At 39.4% G+C, this 17,931-nt stretch overlaps 1 protein-coding gene across 17 annotated transcripts in view; it reads right to left on the reverse strand.

Annotated features, from left to right (window-relative positions):
• Positions 1–424: 424 nt before the first annotated feature.
• EYA1 (EYA transcriptional coactivator and phosphatase 1) overlaps positions 425–17,931 on the reverse strand; it is a 169,890-nt gene continuing 152,383 nt past the window's right edge. For all 17 annotated transcript variants that reach the window (XM_074577260.1, XM_074577259.1, XM_074577257.1 and 14 more), the window contains 6 exons: positions 14,109–14,167; positions 13,751–13,911; positions 13,435–13,549; positions 13,027–13,148; positions 10,932–11,032; positions 425–2,606 (listed from right to left, as the gene is read on the reverse strand). In XM_074577260.1, the coding sequence (XP_074433361.1) occupies positions 2,526–2,606; positions 10,932–11,032; positions 13,027–13,148; positions 13,435–13,549; positions 13,751–13,911; positions 14,109–14,167 (639 nt within the window). In that variant the 3' untranslated portion in view covers positions 425–2,525. The remainder of the gene's footprint in view (positions 2,607–10,931; positions 11,033–13,026; positions 13,149–13,434; positions 13,550–13,750; positions 13,912–14,108; positions 14,168–17,931) is intronic.

Here is a 17,931-nt window from a genome sequence, read left to right on the forward strand (position 1 = left end):
CAGGCCTCTAGATCCTCAGAGGACGGGAGAAATGCTGTAGCCTTGAGAGGGATGTCTGAAAATGGGACTCATCCATTCAGCACATGGATTGCTTCGCATGACAGTCAGAGGCACTGCGGCATCCAACGTTCAGGCATTTACTTCTATGAGTCACATTTCCGGGACATTATGCACCAAGTCCCTATGCTGTACTGACCTTCTCTAGCTCCTGCTGATAAACAAAACAACTGCTGCCCATCTAACTGAGCCTGTTGTAAACTAGATGCAAATATATTTTTTTTAATCCTATTTATCATCTCAGCTAGGCACAAGCAGGTGAACAACTTCTGCCTTGTGACAGCAAAGAGATGAGAGATGTCTCCTCGTTCCTGACCTCAAGGACAGAAATATCATAGACTTGCATACGAGACAACTGTTTAATACGTTCACAAATCAATTTTATTAATTTAAAACAAAATTAATGAAGAAAAATTCTGTACACAATTGTGGACACAACACACTTTTTGTACAATAAGGCCCAGATATACTGTTTGTTTTTTTTAGTCCGCAACTGACTAAAAATAAAAAAAAAAAAGACAACCAACCCCCCATCACTGTCTACTTTGCTTGAGGAAAAAAAAGGCTAATTATAGTCTCAATTCTAAAAACTACCCACAACGTGCTTTATGTACGTATGTGAGTACTGCATGAATTCCAGCACTCATACTCGGTAAAGTAAAGCACATGTGCAAGTCTTGGTAGGATAAAAACCTCTCTGTTGGTAATAAAGCAATCCACAAATATTGAATTCTAGCAGCAATATGATTCCTCCAATAGAGAAGGGTGTTGTGTAGCTACATTGGTGCTTTGTAGCTCTGCAGGTAGCTGTTTCAAGGCTGGTGTTTTTAGCAAAAGAAAGCAAGAAGAAAAGCTGGAGAATGAACCAACAAAGCTGAGGCTTCTTTTTAATGAAGAGGTTTAAATCGGGTAAAGGGAATTGGTACAATTCAAGCCAGAAGTCAGACTAACAGTTTACCTGACCAAGTAGCTCATGGCCTTCAGGATTAGAAAAGCCACAAGTCACAGACAGACACAGTCTAGGTTTGCCCTGTAAATGGGTATAGACAAAAGCAAATTTTAACTCCTTGGCGATAACTATTTCAGTATTTCCATTGCCGGCAATGGATGTTATATCTTAGGAAAATCTGACTCCTGGTGGAAGAGGATTAAAAAACTTAAATGTATATGATTATTCTTGTTCAATTTCTCCAAAATATTCCCATTTCTAATTTCTAAAAATAACGATGATGATAGTTTCCTTCATTTTTGGATGAGATAAAAACTATTTGGTACGAAGATTCCAGTTTAAGCCATCTTAAAATATATTTGTGTTCTCGCTCTATTTCTTTAGGGAATTAATCTATGATTTCATTTTTCAATACTTTAAAAAAGGATCAATATGTTAACTTTAAAGGAGGAAACAGAAGATAGCAAAGAACTCCTCTTCAGTTGTGTTTTATCTATATTTCCTTCATGGGGGGAAAGAAACCAATCTTTTCATAATGAGACTAGGCGAGAGAAGAAAAAGGTAGAGAAACAGCTGAGAAGAACAAAACCCAATTCTTATTGACACTTGACATCCATGCTTTTGGTCTTGACAAATTTATCTAAAAAAATCCGTTATCTACATATTTATATCCAACGCATTGATAAGGCACTGCACAACAGCCTGTGCACACGTGGCCTCATTCTTCACCAACAAGGCATTACTATCTTTCAATAGCATTTACCTTAACAATATGTAAAAGAATCATTCATTATTACAAATTTACACAAAAAATTCTTCCTGTACATGATTGTCTCAGTGATGTACCTATTAGTTTAAATTAGACATATTTTAAACTACTCTGTAATGTGCTAAAATCAAAAGTCGTTGCTGTACCATAAGGCAAAGGCTTATAATAGCCTTTAATCCTATTATACATATTCTCAGTTATATGATGTCAAAATATAGTCTGTTCATAAATAAGTAAAGATGTACAGAGTACCCTGGGTATGAGAAACCAAAAAGTAAACCTTCTTTACAAGAAAATTACTCCACTGGTGTTTTGAAAAATCTCAGTCTTCATTGTGCAATCAAGTTTGCTGTGTTGAAGAAACGGTGTGTGTCACATTGAAGAGTCTAAAAACTACAAAGCATTTGCAGGTCCTTTTTTTTCTTCACAGGTATGAACCTTTTATTTCCTTTTTTTTTTTTATTTCTTTTTCCTTCTCTATTTCTTTTTGGTAGCAAATACGGCAAAGATGAGTTGTTCAAACATTTGCATGGCTTATTTTTGTTGGACTCGCAGTACCAGAGTCAACAGCTGTTCTGAAGAAAAAGACATGCTCCTCCGTTTACTGAAAGGGCAAGGGTTAAGACCAATTGCAGCTGTACGTCAACATGTTGAAATCACAAAGTTCTGTAGTCCAATGCTGACACAAGACACAGGCATCCCGTCCACGGGCAGAAGGAGGCTCTGGGGTTTCAAAGTGCTGCTGAGCTGCTACAAGTACTCCAGTTCCAAGGCATGGTGAAGGGCCATAAGGTCAGAGTGGCTCGAGATCCTCCAAAATGGCATAGCATGCTGTGAACAGCACAGACAACATGTAAAAATAACCCCAAGCATTCTGGTATTTAGACCCACCCATTGTCTTTCGCAAGGATAAGGGAACACAGCTCAGGAGAGAAAAAGAGCTCTTAAAGCCTCGAGCCATTCATGTTTATCTCTGGTTTCTCTGACCCACCCCCTCGTCACAGATTATCAATAATGGCAAGTCTATCTACTAACACGAACAACAGCAAGCAGGTCAGGAGATGCTAAGGAAAGGGAGGGGTTTCTCATCTCTTCATAAGAAAAACAGATTTCAGCACGTTGCAGAAGTAAATATTATTTCTAGAAAATAATTAAGAAAAATAACCTATACATGAAGCACGTGGGTAGTTTGAGGAAGGGAACGGAACTTGATCAAAACCAAAAAAATATAGGAAGTAAAAGTATTACCAACAAAACATGTTTGTTCCTTGTGGAACTATCCCTGGCAGGTGAGTTAAGAACATAGCCATGGTGATTCAGAATAGCTCATGTGTTGCTCACATCACTTTGAAAGGAAATTTATCCCAGTGGTTTGTATAACATCGCTCATTCTTAGCGCTGATCTTAAAACATCTTTTCCATATGGGACAATTTTAAAATAAATACATATTTTTTTCCTATTAGCTGTAATAAAATCTGTCTGGAGCCCAAGTACGTTTGCAAAGAACCCGAATAAACCAAAAAACACAAATACCAGGAAAAAGCACACATTACCTCATCCATGAAGGGTAAAAATCTGATTAAGAACTATCTTTATACTCTAAACCAGGGATTACAGTGTCAGCAAGAACTTTTGCATAAATAAAAAAAAAAAAAAGATAACCATCAGCTTTCAACAGGAAAATATTCTTTAAATCCTGTGGGAAAATAGTTTAAATTCAACAATGTTCTGAAGGCTAACATGATCGTGTTCACCTTTTCATCAGGTCAGCTTACGTCCTGGCATCTTTAGGAGGCAAATGACAAGCAATTTATTATCACAATAGCTTTGGAGTTCCCCGAACATTTTATCTACAACTTCTCAAAGATGCTTTCTTCATCCTCCTTCAGCACTTCCCAAGTAAACTCCTAATTCTACTGAAATCAGTGGCAAAACTCCATCTCTTCTGATAATCACTTCTACACTGACCTCCTTTTTTTTTCATTCAGGTCTTCTCAAATTTTAAGATAGAGAACAATTTTCAAAACAATGTGAAACTCCGTTTCCAGTTGCATGTTTACTGTAGGCCCTGCAATTTTACCTTATACCTGCCTCAGAAGTCAAACATCCTGGCACAGAGCCTATCATAAATTTCTCTTTAGAAGCTCAGGTAAACAGCTGTCTGTCAGTGTAATAATAATTATTATTTTTAGAAGAATGTTGCTTCAATCCAGATAATGATGTGATGATGAATTGGGTTGAATTTATACAATAAAGGGGAGATTTTTAAAAGAAACATAACCATGTAACTAGCGGCAAGTTGTTCTGAAATCAAATGGCAACTGTTAAGGAACAATCTACTGTTGCTCTTGTGAGAGTCAGAGAAGATAATACTGAGTTAATTAATACTAATAAGCAAGACTAAAGAGCTGTACAAGATCAGCAAGGGAGCACTGTCAGGAATCTGGAAAATGGCCCCCCCGTGAAGGACAGGTGTCAGCAGGCAGAGTTGCACAGTAAGAGGGGCTGCAGAGCGAAGGATGCGGCGCTGAGCACCCAGTGCCCGTGCTCCAGGGTTTTCACCTCAGAATAGCTCTACTCTGCCATCATGGAAAAAATGCCCATTAGTAGCAGAGCATTTGGTGAGCACCTGGACAATATATTGTTCTTTAGTTCTATCCAAAAGAAATCTGTTTGGGTTTGGGTTTCTCTTCCCCTAAAACCAGCCCAGGATGTTAATCAAAGCAGAGTGAGGGGTGATGACTAGAAGGTCTGCTTAGATATGATACTACCAATCTGAATTAAAATGTAATATGGATGCGTCAACAGATGCCTACATTCAGAGTATGCCTAGATTTTAGAGCAAAGAAATTTCTTCTGGAAGGAAATAAAATGATCCACAAGGAAGCACCACTGGAATAGTTTCTGTTCTGCTTCGCTTTACTCTAGATTGTTACAAAGCCTTGAGAAACAGTTGCCTAAATCTCAGCTTGAAGACAAATGCATGAGCCATAGCTGCTTATGGAGAGAACAAAACCAACAAACAAAATAATTCAGACACAATCGAGATGTTGTTGGGAAAAACACTTATGATATTTCCAAAACGCTTTTACAGATTAAACCTTTCCCTAAGAAGGACGCGTTAAAACTGACTGTGACACATACTATTTCTTCATTTTCAATCTAGACTTCCATTGCATTGTCTCTACTCTCCACCAGCAACAGAAACTAGATGCAACTAGTTTACTCAGTTACAACGCCACGTCCCTGTGTTTTCAGTTACATCATACAGATAGTCTATCCTCTGCGATCTGTAAGGTTAGACACTGCAGCTTTCCAACTCAAATCTTTCCTAAAGATTGATTTCTTGCACCATCTCCAGGAAACGAACCAGCAAGAGCAAAACGACATAAAAATTCCTAATCATGCTGTTCTGCAGACACTCCAAAAGCTTCTGTGCACCTATCTCTCATTTAGGCTGCGAGATCTTGCTGGAAGAATTTACAACATCTGATAGGGGTATGACATCAAGGACAAACGGGCACAGGTTTGTGCTTGCAGCAGGTCCGTGCAGTGTTGCCAGATGACTGCACTTGGCCGGTGATGCTCAGCAGTGCTGCCTCCATTTCTTGCGTGGCTACAGTTTCCCTCTTCTCTCACAAGCCCCATGCCAGATAGGATCTACGTGCTCCCCCTGCCAGCCAGCCAGAACTCCATGATTCTCTTTAGTCAGCTTGGCACCAGCTCTGTCTTAGCCACTGGGGCAGGGAGGTGTACGCAGCGTACCTAAGATGCGGCGCGGTGAAGAGTCTGGTGGACACCTGCCTTTGCGTAGTGTCTCTTGCAGAAGCCAAGAGTCAATGACATGGACGGCCTCCAAGGTCATACAGCAAACTAATGAATAGGGAGAATTGTAGTAATAAATTCTTGGCCTCCAGCTCCCACTTCATGCAGCTCCAGCATTATACTGCTTCCCTAGTAACAGCCTCAGCATCACAGAGCGTACACACACCATGCAGCTTGGGCAGTTAAAGACACTGATTGATTTAACAGAAGCTTTAGCTTCTGCTAAATCAAATCACAGCAATTCTTGCTAGATGCCCATATGCAATATCAAGTTTTGGATTACCCTCAGCTGTTTATGGTCAGATTTTAAACCAAAACTTTAAGTGGTCATTATTTTGGCTATATCTTTCTATTTGAAACTCGCTTAAGTGTCCTCTGCTTTATTTATGTCCGTCTGTGAAAGGAGTATACCTCCTCTTACTCCATGCAGTTGCAGGAGTGAGGTGTGGAATGATTCTGGAGAGTCCCACGAAAACAAAGAGGTTGTGTAAACCTCAGGATTATAATTATTTTCAGTTCTCCTGCATATAGGTCAAAAGACCAGCAGCACACTCCCAAGAAATAAAGCACGCCAGGAACGCGGCGGCTGCACAGGCCTGGAATCTGCACCGGCGCTCTTCGCAAGGCCGAATTCAGATCTCTATCAGTCTGACCCTACAGCACAGCCTTCATGGCTAAGAGGAGGGGAAACAAACCCGATACAGAGCTATATATATCTATATGTACATGTTTGTGTGTGTAGATACAGTCTCGCACACGTATGTGCCCATATATACGCATGTGTGTTCAGGGGGCATATAGAGTAATTTTCACCCTATCTAAAATAACAAATGATTGTACAAAACTAAAACATTTCAAGTAACAAAATTATCACACAAACCCTTATACATTATTCCTGTATTAACATGCCCCATTTAGCCACAGCTATTCAGCCCTTTCAAAAGTGGCAACACACCCATGAGACACAAGTACATTTTATTCTTCCCGAATGACCGGACAAGAGTTTCTTTGTATATATATTCACTAAATATTGCCTTTAGAAAGTCATCCCTGCCAACACTTTGCACACATGTCATGTACAACACGTGTCTTCTATTCTGAGCACACAGAAAAATGCTAATATCTCGTTTGCTGCTGTGGGAGAATGGACGACAAATGCTACCCACTAATAAATAGGCGGTGTAACTGGATGCGTTAGTATCTAATGAAACTATAAGAAAGCTTTTCTTACTGTATCTATAACATCTATAACATATATAACATCTATAACATGCATCTATACTGGCAGTAAAACAATGATTTTGTTTACTATTTCAGTATCTTCCGAGTAAATACGCAGCTTTTGTCTTTTAAAAAACATAAAGTGTTTTGTAGATGAGACTTGGTAATAAATACATTTATCAGCTTTTTAATGATTTAATTTTGATGGCATTTTGAAATGAAATACGGTGGCAAAAGTCTGAATTTGGTTTTGGTGTAAAAAGCATGAAAAGTAAAAAAATTAATTTAGTAAATCTAATAATAATCACAACATTATTAAATAGCCTAAAATATTAAGGTGTTTTATTTCTGCAATAGAAGCAATATTACTTTTCAGCGTGTATTTACTGAAAGAACAAAACATCAACTATTTTATTTAACAAAATAAAGTGTTTCTACTAATACACGTGCAAAACAAAGCTATTTTTTGAAGACAACACCGAAAAGTGCAGACTACCCTCCTTCCCTTAAATGAATACGTATTTATACAAAACCCTTACTCCTGAGAGTTGTGACGGATTTGAATAGAAAACTCATCGGTTTCTGTCATCTTTCACAGTATTTTTGTTGTGTTCCTGCCAGGTTTGCTAAGCGGTCGTCTTTACTTCCTACCCCAAACCTGACCAGCACAGTGTGACTGTGAGCTTAAAAGCAGTGGCATATTGGATACCCATTTATATTCTATTTATTGCTCCACAAAGATTTATGACTTTTCCTCCAAATTTCCCTCCGAGGCAGCGTGACCATTTTGGAGACAAAGGGAGCAGCCGATTTGCCCGGGCTCTGCCGAATCACCTGATGTAAAATCCAGCTCCTCGGTGCTGAGAGCCTCCTCCTTTGTCTCCTCTCGCAAATCAGAAATCCTTTGGAGGATTCTCCTAAGTAGAAAAACTCAGGAGTTGGTTGGGGTTTTTTTTCTGTATTTCTGTATTATTTATTTCTGCATTTACGAGCATTTCCCGACTGTGTCTCCAAAGGCAAAGGCAAAAGACGAGCTCAAATAAAACAAAACACAACACAACTAAACAAAGCGAAAAAACAGCCCAAAACACGAAAAAAACAAAGCGAAGCAAAACAAAATGCCAAGACAATGGAGTCTCTGGCAGGAAACCCCAGCAACTTATTCTGCGAATAGCTGTGTCACCGCAGTAGCGCTCGGAGGCGGAGGCTTGGGCAGCCGCCCCCAGCACCCCTCGGCTCTCACACCCTTCTCCCTCTCCCCTCCTCTCCCTCTTTTCCCGGGGAAGCTGATCCGAAGGTAGCAACCTCCGCGTGAACCCTGGCATTGCAGCCACCCTGGCTGCGCGCTGAACTCATGCAGAAGGGTAGGGTTATTTCTCAGTCTGCAACGCAAACCTCCCAAGAATTTTCATTTTCTTATAAAATGTTTTGCTGGAAGCAACAGCGACACAAAGGTGTTGATACCATGGCTTGTCCCGTGCTACGTGAAACGTAAGAGCCTGTGGTTTCCTCGGTGTATTGTATTTATTTTCATCAATGGAAAGAGGCGTTTTATGAAAAAAAAGTCTATCCTAAAAATGTTTCTCAAAAGAGCAATGATCTTTTAAATGGTATTAAAAAGTTTCTATTATTGAATTTTTATAATAATGACAACAATAAAAAGATTTTAAACCTGGCCTTTATTTTCGCTATCGCTGTATTGACTCAGGCTTTTCCATGAATGGCATAAATGAAAATCTTGTTTGACGATTAAGCAAATGATAAATTTTTGGTAAATCATTTTGAATAACAAACCTTAACTTTCTTACCTCCTAAGCTGGAAGTTCAGCTTTTGTCACCAAATGAACACAGAATAAAAAATCTCTCAAAATAAATAGGTTTGAATTTATATGCTCACTTAAAAATACTCGTTACAGTTTACACGTAGTCAGTGAAGTGCTATTTAAAGAAGGGTGTACTGCTTATGCTCTAAGTAGTGTAAAGAAATGTACAGATACTAAGGGCTTCCCCATAGGCCAAACCGCTTCAGCAAAGTGCTGCGCAGAGGGGTAACACAAAAGCTGTCCCTGCCCTGAGAATATCACAAAACTTGATGTGGTGATGGGAAGGAAGGCAGGAGGGAACCAGCTAACAAGGTGAAGGGGATAAGCCCGGCAATGGGATACATATGGGACAGTTAACGCCGCTTTGGATTGATGAGCTTCGGGTGTTTTTGTGGGGGTAAATCTCCTGTTTTGTCTGCACATTCTCCAGAGAAGGTCTAGGCTTTTACTCTTTTCTAATACAGCGACACCATTTATTCCTTAGAGCAAACATCTTTCAACTGAAGCACAGTGTACACTAGGCTGCATTCCCACGCTCGCTCCTCCTAACAACCATAAAACCGACCTGAGGGGCAGATAACCAAAAAGGCATCATCTGAGTTGGGAGCAGCTCCTCGTACCGCAAGGCACCGTGTGGTTCTTGCTCTTGCAGGATGTGAGGGCCAAAAGTTAAGAGGCAAAATCCTGCTTTCACAGTGTGAAATGGTGACTTCTTTTTCGGTGGAGTGAGAAGCAGGACAAGAATCACAGAAGCATTTTCCTTAATCAGATTAATAGTTTCTGCAGAAAGGCAGGGCTGCTGGTCTACTTATTGACTTCTCTGGCATTGCTGCAGCAGATAATTTAATCCAGAGCATCTAACATGCTTTGAATCTGAAAATTCCTTCCACCGAGAAAGAATACGCAGAAGTAATGGCACAAAGGAACTTTCTGTACTGCTACTCCTCTTAGCAACTGGAAAGGCTTTTTCTTATGCTTTTCTGAATCATGTTTCCTGTTGAAAAAAGCATTGAATTAGATAATGTTACCGAAAGGACTACTCCTGCCATTATCATATACAATGCTATTTCACCGAGCAACAGAAAAGGAACAAAAAGAAGATTTTTTTTTTTGCCCCCTGATCTTAAATGCAGCTTTTAAAATGTAATCATTTACAGCGGGAAAACATTTCTCCGCAAAGATGAAAGGCATTTCTGAAGGAGAAAGGAGCAAACCGTTCCCGTCAGTCCGCCAAAGGGATATATGAAACTGAGACTCTGCAAAGTGCCGGGACGAGCCGGGAACCTACCCGCAATGCTGCGGGGGCACAAAACCCGGATTTCATGAAGCAAAACCAGCCAATGGCTGTTAAAACGCCGTGCGGGTTAATTAGTTTCACTTCTCCAATTTAAAAAGCTACAGTGGAAACAGATATAGAAGTACCACAGAGAGTTTTGTGGTAAAAAAGCAGCTGTGTAAAAGCAATTTACCTGTAAAAGGAAGCAAGAACAGAAATGCCCGTTTTCCTATTCCTGCTCCAATTGTTCAAATAGCCAATATTATGCCTCATTCCTCCAAGCGAAGGGTCTGTATCTGCGGTACTTGGGTAAAATAGCAAGGCTAGGAATACTGCCTATTATTTTTCAGTGGGAAGTACTGCTTTTTATGGAGCGTGCTCCACAGTGGGACAAAAAAAAAAAAAAGTGAATTTTTCCCTCCTTCCCAGAGGAAAGCGAAAAATAATAAAAGACATAGTCAAATAGTATCCTCTGCTCTGTTAACTGAGGTTATGAATGCAGGACAAGCCACAAGTCCTGAGCACAGTCACCTGAACGCAGATTCCAAATAACGGACGCACAAGAAAACTGAAATTTCTGTATACCTACTCCAGTCCCACATACCTTTTCAAGGTGTGACACATACGTGTTTCATATAGTCAAATAGCACACTGCCTTTGATCAGCAAGAATTGCCATTTTTTGCTTATATTCATAACATCCTATGTGGTATTTTGGGATGCCAATGAAAACAGAACTATTAGTTCTTGGCACAAAAGCCGGGGTCCATTTTCTGGCTCCTTTTTGAAAGACATCAAACATACAGAGCTAGCTTAATGTGTCTTTTGGAGAACAGTAGGGCATGTTATTATCTACAGTTTTATGCAGCTTTTTACTAGACATGGTCAAAACATATTTCATAAAGCAAAGATACAAAACCCAAATGTCAACGCATGCTGTCCCATGTCAAAGAAAAGACAATTTTGCTTTCAGACTCTTGAAATCAACCCGCACTAAAGAAGAGCTATTACCTTTTTTGCGCCTTGTTCTTCTTCGACACCATCCCCTATAACAACATACACTACTTTTCTTCCAAATCTTTGAATTATTCGCTCAAAACAACTTTCCTTTCCTGAAAGAAAAAGATCAGACTATTCAGGACAGGTGGTGATGGGATGACATCAAATAAATCACTTCTTAGCCCAGATCTCCCCCGGAGCATAACAAACAATTAGAGGTACTGGGAGAGAAGAGCATCTCCCGCAGGATGGCATATCAAGGCCAACTGCAGCTTTACTCCTGCCACAGCAGCTGACAGGCAACCTCAAAATCTGCTCCATGAGATTCTTAAGTACACACGCCCTGGCAGACATAGTGGACTAGAGGTCCGCAATATCACCTTTCTTGTCTCCTTCCCTAATCTGAGACAGGCTGTGGGGGGAATTTCCCTACCAGGAGAATTCTCTACTGGCTGTTCACGGCCAGTATCCCAAACTGAGCAAATTGATTGAATCTGAGTTGAAATTCTAGCTTTTTCTCCACAACCTGTGACAAGATTAATCACAGCTTCTAAAACAGTAGTATCCCGATTTAGAAGGTCACCCAAAAGATTTAGATTTAAATGCCTGTAATCCAATACATGGGCAAGGTCCTTGATCCTGCACTGGGATCCATTAATGTGGCTCCTTACTTCACGGCACAGACCTAGGGAAATGATCCCAGTGCTCCAGTACTATACATAGGTACCGATACTGGGAAGCTTCAGGTACTGGTACTGGGAAGCCAGAAAGAAAGTAAAAGTTTACAGTTGAGTTTTTTCAAATGTACCCATTCTGAAAGATCACTTCAGTCCGGTCAAGGTACAAGCTTATCTGTGTGTCTACAGCAACCGATGAGAAAAATTGTGTTTTTCAAAATAGTTATTTCAGCTACAGTACAATACCAGGGTAAGAACAAATAGGCTGGTAATTAAAAAAAGGTTTCTAGCCAGCAGAGAAGCCAAAATACTCAATGACAACCTTTAACAGTAGCATCAGGTATAAGAAACCTCCAACACTTACTAGGTTGCAATGGTGCTTGAAAATTATTAATTGGGTCATATTACAAAAATCGCATGATTTCCTGTGACAGTCAGGGACTGAATGCAGTTTTGCAAAACCACCCTGCTGTCCTGTGTATGTGAAGTCATAAGTGAGTATTAAAACATGCTTTAATTAAATTGTGTATTTAAAGCATTATAATTCAAAGTTTTAATTTACTTTGTAGTTTTGACAGATGGTACCATAACATTTCTATCCAGGAAACAGTTTTAAATCTTTTATGGTAATGCTTTCAAATTTCTGCATCAAACTCTCAACTAAGCCTTTTTAAAAACACAAAACCAAACAAAAATAACCCACCATTTTTTCTCGGCCATTTGAGCTTCCTGTATTACAGATACTTAAGAACACATGAAAATTTTTTTCATGTAGCCCACAATTTTGAGGGAATCTGAGATAGAACAGATATGTCATAATCACATTAAAAACTACAAGCACCATTGCCATCTGGTCCTATGTACTTCTACATACTCAGAATATATCTTCTATATTGAACCAGAAAACAGAAATAAACACTTGCCTGGCTGAAGCTTATTACAGTCAGTATGAATGAACTTAAATAATCACATTCTGCAGCAAAACATTCTTGCTTCTGGTAAATTGTTTACCAAAATTTGCTGCAGAGCCCATGAATGAAATGGAGCCGGGGCTTACCTTTACAGAATTTCTTCTGCTCATCTGGGGAGACTTCAGCGTTCTCTACTTACAGTCTACTAAAAAGTCTCCTCAACTGCTACATAGCCTCACAGTTTTGAGAAATGAGGACAAAAATGCAATTATATTTCCTCCTAACAGAGGCTGCTTCAGCATTAATAGAGCTATATGAAGCTTTCTGTGCTGGATCATGACAAACGTTTGAAAAGCGCTTTTAGAATGCTTTAGCATGAAAAGTGTTTCATGAGATCAGGTATTACTAATCTCTATATTTGCTACAGTGAATGCATGTAAGAAATAAATATAGACTACAGTAGCTTTTTGTTTAGAATTACAGCTTCAAATGTATCACAATATTATAAAAATAGCTCACCTATTTTAGTTGCACTGTAAATATTCTCTATGGGAAATACAACCCCTAGTCCATACAACAAGACTTTTGCCAGAGCTGGAATTAGCTGAGTAGTTGTTACAAGAATGTTCACACAGTTTGTCCTATGGAAGAGAAAATGCAAACATCCTTTTTTTAACAAAACGAAACAGAACAAGGAAAACCTTACCCCTCCCATCAACCCCCCTCACCATTATTATTGCCACTTGCAAAGAAAAGGGTTTTTTTCCACCTTAAAGGAGAGCAAGGTAGAGTGGCATGGTCAGACCAGAACAAGGAATAAGAGGGTCCTCCAGGTGTGGCATTTTGCCCACCAGACCGGGCAGCATCTTCTAGACCATCAGCAGACATCCTCAAGTGTCCTAACTGCCTCGTACTCTTCGTACTCACCTCGAATGAATAAGGGTGAGTGCTTTCAGTGCAAGTGTTAACCAAGAATCCGTCAAAGCTTCGATTTCTGCTCTGAGTTGTAACCAAGCCTCTCTTTTTGCTGGACCAAGAAGACCTGTGGAGTAGATAAGGACATGTCTGCACCGAAATTAAGCAACATTCTGTCATTTTCCTTTGCTTTCGTTAGCTCATTTTCCACACGCTGCAAACTAAACAGCACTAAACACTACCATGTTAAAAAAAGGAACATAAACCAAAAGTTCTTCCCTTTTACTACTTCTCATCTATTTTTGTTATATACTTCAGAGTCACTTGCCTCCGACATTATTTTTGTAGGTATTATATATTTCTTTTACTCGTCTGTAGCGGAAAGCCAATTTTCGCATCCAGTCCACTCCTCCGCGCACCCCCGTCGCGAGGCACAAATTCGCACTGGTGGCGGCCGCGGGAAAGCCGTCTGTTCCGAAGTTATAGGTGCTGGTCAGAGAAAAACAGACTCCCAGGTTAACGAAACGCAAGGGGCGACATTCAGCCACCAGCTACTTGCTTTGCTGGGTTGCAAAGGCTAAGAGAGCTAAAAAGACAGTGGGCTACTGTAAGCATTACAGCAGTTCATCGCTTTCCCAGGAAGGAGCTTGCAAAGCAACGTTTTATCTCGTTCAGTTCTCCTGTACCTTAAATCTTGACCGTTGTCGTCGGAAGACACGTCGTCAATGTGAACCTGGTCGCATTCCTAAGGCAACAGAAAGACTTTATAATTTTCTTGATCTTGCAAATCTCGAAAATAAAGCTATAAAAGGCTACGAACAATCTGCTCATCAGGGATATTTTTAATTGTGGAAATCAGTAGATGGCAGTCTTGTTAAAACAACTATTTTACCTATTCCTTGTGCTCATTTCTTAGAATAAATGCACACCACCATTAGCTACTACTGTTAAACGGCTTTCCAAAAACACATTTTTGTGTTTAGAAAGGAAAGTGGTTAAAAACAATTAGCATATGTGTTCCATAAACGTTCTTGTAGCCTTTCAGGTACCTTAAAACATCATGCTGCTCAAAGCTGATTCAGTCAGTGCATAAGTGTAACTGAAACCAGACATTTTGGTAAATGTAACATATTAGAAAAATTAAACCTGATGCTAACCGCCAATGAAATTATGACCTCTGATTGCTGTTGAGCCACACACCAACACAGCCTGAGGCCAGTGTTTCAGAGGAGCGCAGACGAAAAATCTGTTCCTAGTTTGCCATTCATTTGAGAGTTGTGAGTTTCCTTCTCTCTCTTTGGTCTTAGTGCATGAAAGCAGCATGCAAAGATGAAGAAAATCTGAACAGAAATAGCCAAATCAAACCATCTTTCTTCAGCGACTTGTATGCAAACTAACATGGCACATTCATAATTAGCTTTGTCCATCACTAAATTAAAAATCGTAATGCATATTGTTTATCCACCAGAAAAACATTAGAACGTTACTATTAACAATTTAACTTTTGGCAGGAAAACAAATAAACCTCTGGCACTCCAGATCAATCTCAATTCAATGCTTGAAACAATAATGGATTTCAATTATTTTAATAATTTCCTCTTCTCTCTCTTAATGTGAAGTTCTATAACGCACATGATCTATTTAAAACATGAAAATACTGCAATCCTTTATTTTTGTGTTACTGCTTTCCTCTGAACAAATTTTTCTCTCTCCATGGATTTGTGAGGAAGGGAGGGAAGATAGAAGTGGAAAGAAACTCAAACCAGCTGTTCCCTAACAGAATTAAAATCATGACCCTCAACCCTTTTTCTAAAACATCTATTTTCCAGCCAGCCCTCTCCCAGCAAGCAGCAAGCTCCAAGGAGGAAAAGACTTTGACCCTGTAACCTTCTCCTCCTCTCCTGAGGTCAACAACCTCAGATAAGAAAAAAGCTGAAGAAGTCTATTTGGCCTCACATGATGGCTGTGGATTCTAGACTTTTAAACACACAGGTCTATGAAAAATGCCTCAGAAACTTTTCAAGCGCTTTGAAGAACAAGGTGTGATTGTACAAGGGTTTTGTACTTGCACAACATATACTTATTCTTACTGTAATACATACTATTTTGTATTTTTACGCACAGGTAGCTTGTGCTAGAGAGAGAGGTAAGAGTGACAACCAGCACAGGAAAGACAATACTACATTTGCTCGTATTTAACCACCATACAGTGAATTTCCTCCTCAGGCAGACAAATGCATTAGGACACAGCTGAAACTACAAGTGTGAACATATGTTGCCAGGCTTTGAAAATCAACTTGGCTAAAAAAAAAAAGGCCAGAAGCTTCTTCAGCAAGTTATCAAATTCACAGAAATTAAGTTTTTTTTGTTTAAAACTGAAAGGAACTGTCCATTCAAATGCCTACAAAGTTAACAATTCAAATATGAAGTGTAAGCTAATGAAGGGACACCCTCTGAACCTGTGAGTTTGCCGCTGTAGTTGTTCTTCCACTGCTCAGTGACTTCTCAAAGTCTCCATGGATAGAAAACTTAAGCTTGGGTTGTCAAAGCAGCAGTGAAAATTATCAAGTCAATAGCCTCCTCCCCCAGCTCAGAAACTATGAATGACAACTAGAACAAGTTACTGGAGAAGAGGATTCAAAATAGAAAACTAGGAAAAAGAAACAATTTTTTTTAGTAACTGCGAAACTAAAGGAAGGAGTAGAAGATCAGCTTCTCACAGGAGCAGCTGAAAGAAGGAATAACTCAACAGACTTCCAAATTCAGTTCTCTCAGGGAAAAGATAGAGGCAGGAAAGATGACACCACTACATCTTAGATTCCACAGTTCGAGACGACCAGAGGACTTGGAATTTTAATTTACGCTGCAAGGTCTTGGGACGATCAGAAGCTCTGGGACATCACAGACATTATCCCCATTTGTCTAACCTTCTGCTTGGTAGGTAAAAAGTGAAGAATTTAAATGTTACATTAGAAACAGAAATCATGGTATTGAAAGAAAGAGGAATTTTGGAGAGAAAAACCCAGAAAAGAAATTAGACGCTAAAAATTGGTGGGGTGAAGGTATAGAAATGGTGTCAAGAAATGAAGGAAAGTGAAGAAAGGGTTACAAACATCACAAATTCCAGGTGAAATACTGAATAGCAAGGGAAGAGATAGTATTCTCTTTTGTCAGTAATAAAAGAAGAAAAAAGTAAAGTCAGGAAGGGAATGAAGCAGAATTGAAGTAGAAGAGATACATGTTATAATTTGGAAAGGATTAAAGACCGATGTGATTGACGCCACGTTACAACCAAAGGAAGGTCACAAACAGTGCACGACTGTTTTGTTCCTGCTGAGTGGCAGGACACAGCTTTGAGGCTAAATGCGAGCTTTGAGTGCCAGGTATTTTTTCATCCTGTCTAGCTGACTCGGACTTGGGGATAATGAGTGATGGGTGCATTTTTCAACCCCTGAACACGGGGAGGAAAAACACTCATTTAGCAATCGCTCTTTTAGCAGTAAAGTTACTATGGAATATCTCTTCAAAGAAGTCAATTACCTGCTCACCCTTAACTGATCTGGTCCAACCGTCCTTCAGAACACCTTGCATCTGTTTTCACCTGCTTGCTTTGTGTGGAGCATTTTGTTCATGAGGAAAACCTACCTGAGACGCTGTGCAGTCCCCTGATTAGTTATAAGCAAGCACCCACATATTCAACATTTTAAAATAGCAGTTGACTCCATACGCACCATAATCAGGGATATGCTAAAATGACGTTTGCCACTGAGCAACAACTAAAGTATGCACCTCCAGCTAGTACATTTTTGCAAAGATACATTTTAAAATATTATATAAAATATTTTAATATCAATACAAAGACTCATAAAATCTTCAAGTACTTCCCAAAAAAGCTTCCGTGATGGGAGCCAACTTAGAGCTATGCAGCTATTCAGAAAAAAAAAAATAAATACTGATTTGTTTGCAAGCTTACTATTTCAAACTTTTACAGATATATTTGACACTTTTGTAAAATTTCCATAGGAAGTACAGTACTACTATTCTGCTCCTAATTTCTCTGGCAAAGTGATATCTGAAATTAATATTGAAAGTCCCTGTAGAAACACTATAAATACATGTTATTTATGCAGATGTATTTTATTACGATAGAACCAGTTTAGCAGTCCGCTCCAAAACAGAACATTAAAATTGTTGGATTCTCTTTTAAAATAGGCTGAATTGGCAAGTAAGGAGCAAAATATCCTGTGGCTTATGTATAAAGATTATGCAGCAAGCTGTGTTTTGCTCCTAAAGGTGTTGACCTTGCAACTTCAGTGTATCCAGTTTGAAATCTTCATGAGGGACTACAAGTGATGACATGTTTGCACTGAAGGTTTGGATTTCAGTCAGACAGGCTGAGATGCAGCTCTGCACTTTGGGACCAATCCCTGGAAAAGCAAAATGCACTTGGTATACTTCAGGGATAATACTTTCAGAAGGGCAAAGCATCTTAGGCATCTAAACCTTGTT

This window comes from Larus michahellis, chromosome 2, assembly GCF_964199755.1.
Source record: "Larus michahellis chromosome 2, bLarMic1.1, whole genome shotgun sequence".
Taxonomy (NCBI): domain Eukaryota; kingdom Metazoa; phylum Chordata; class Aves; order Charadriiformes; family Laridae; genus Larus; species Larus michahellis.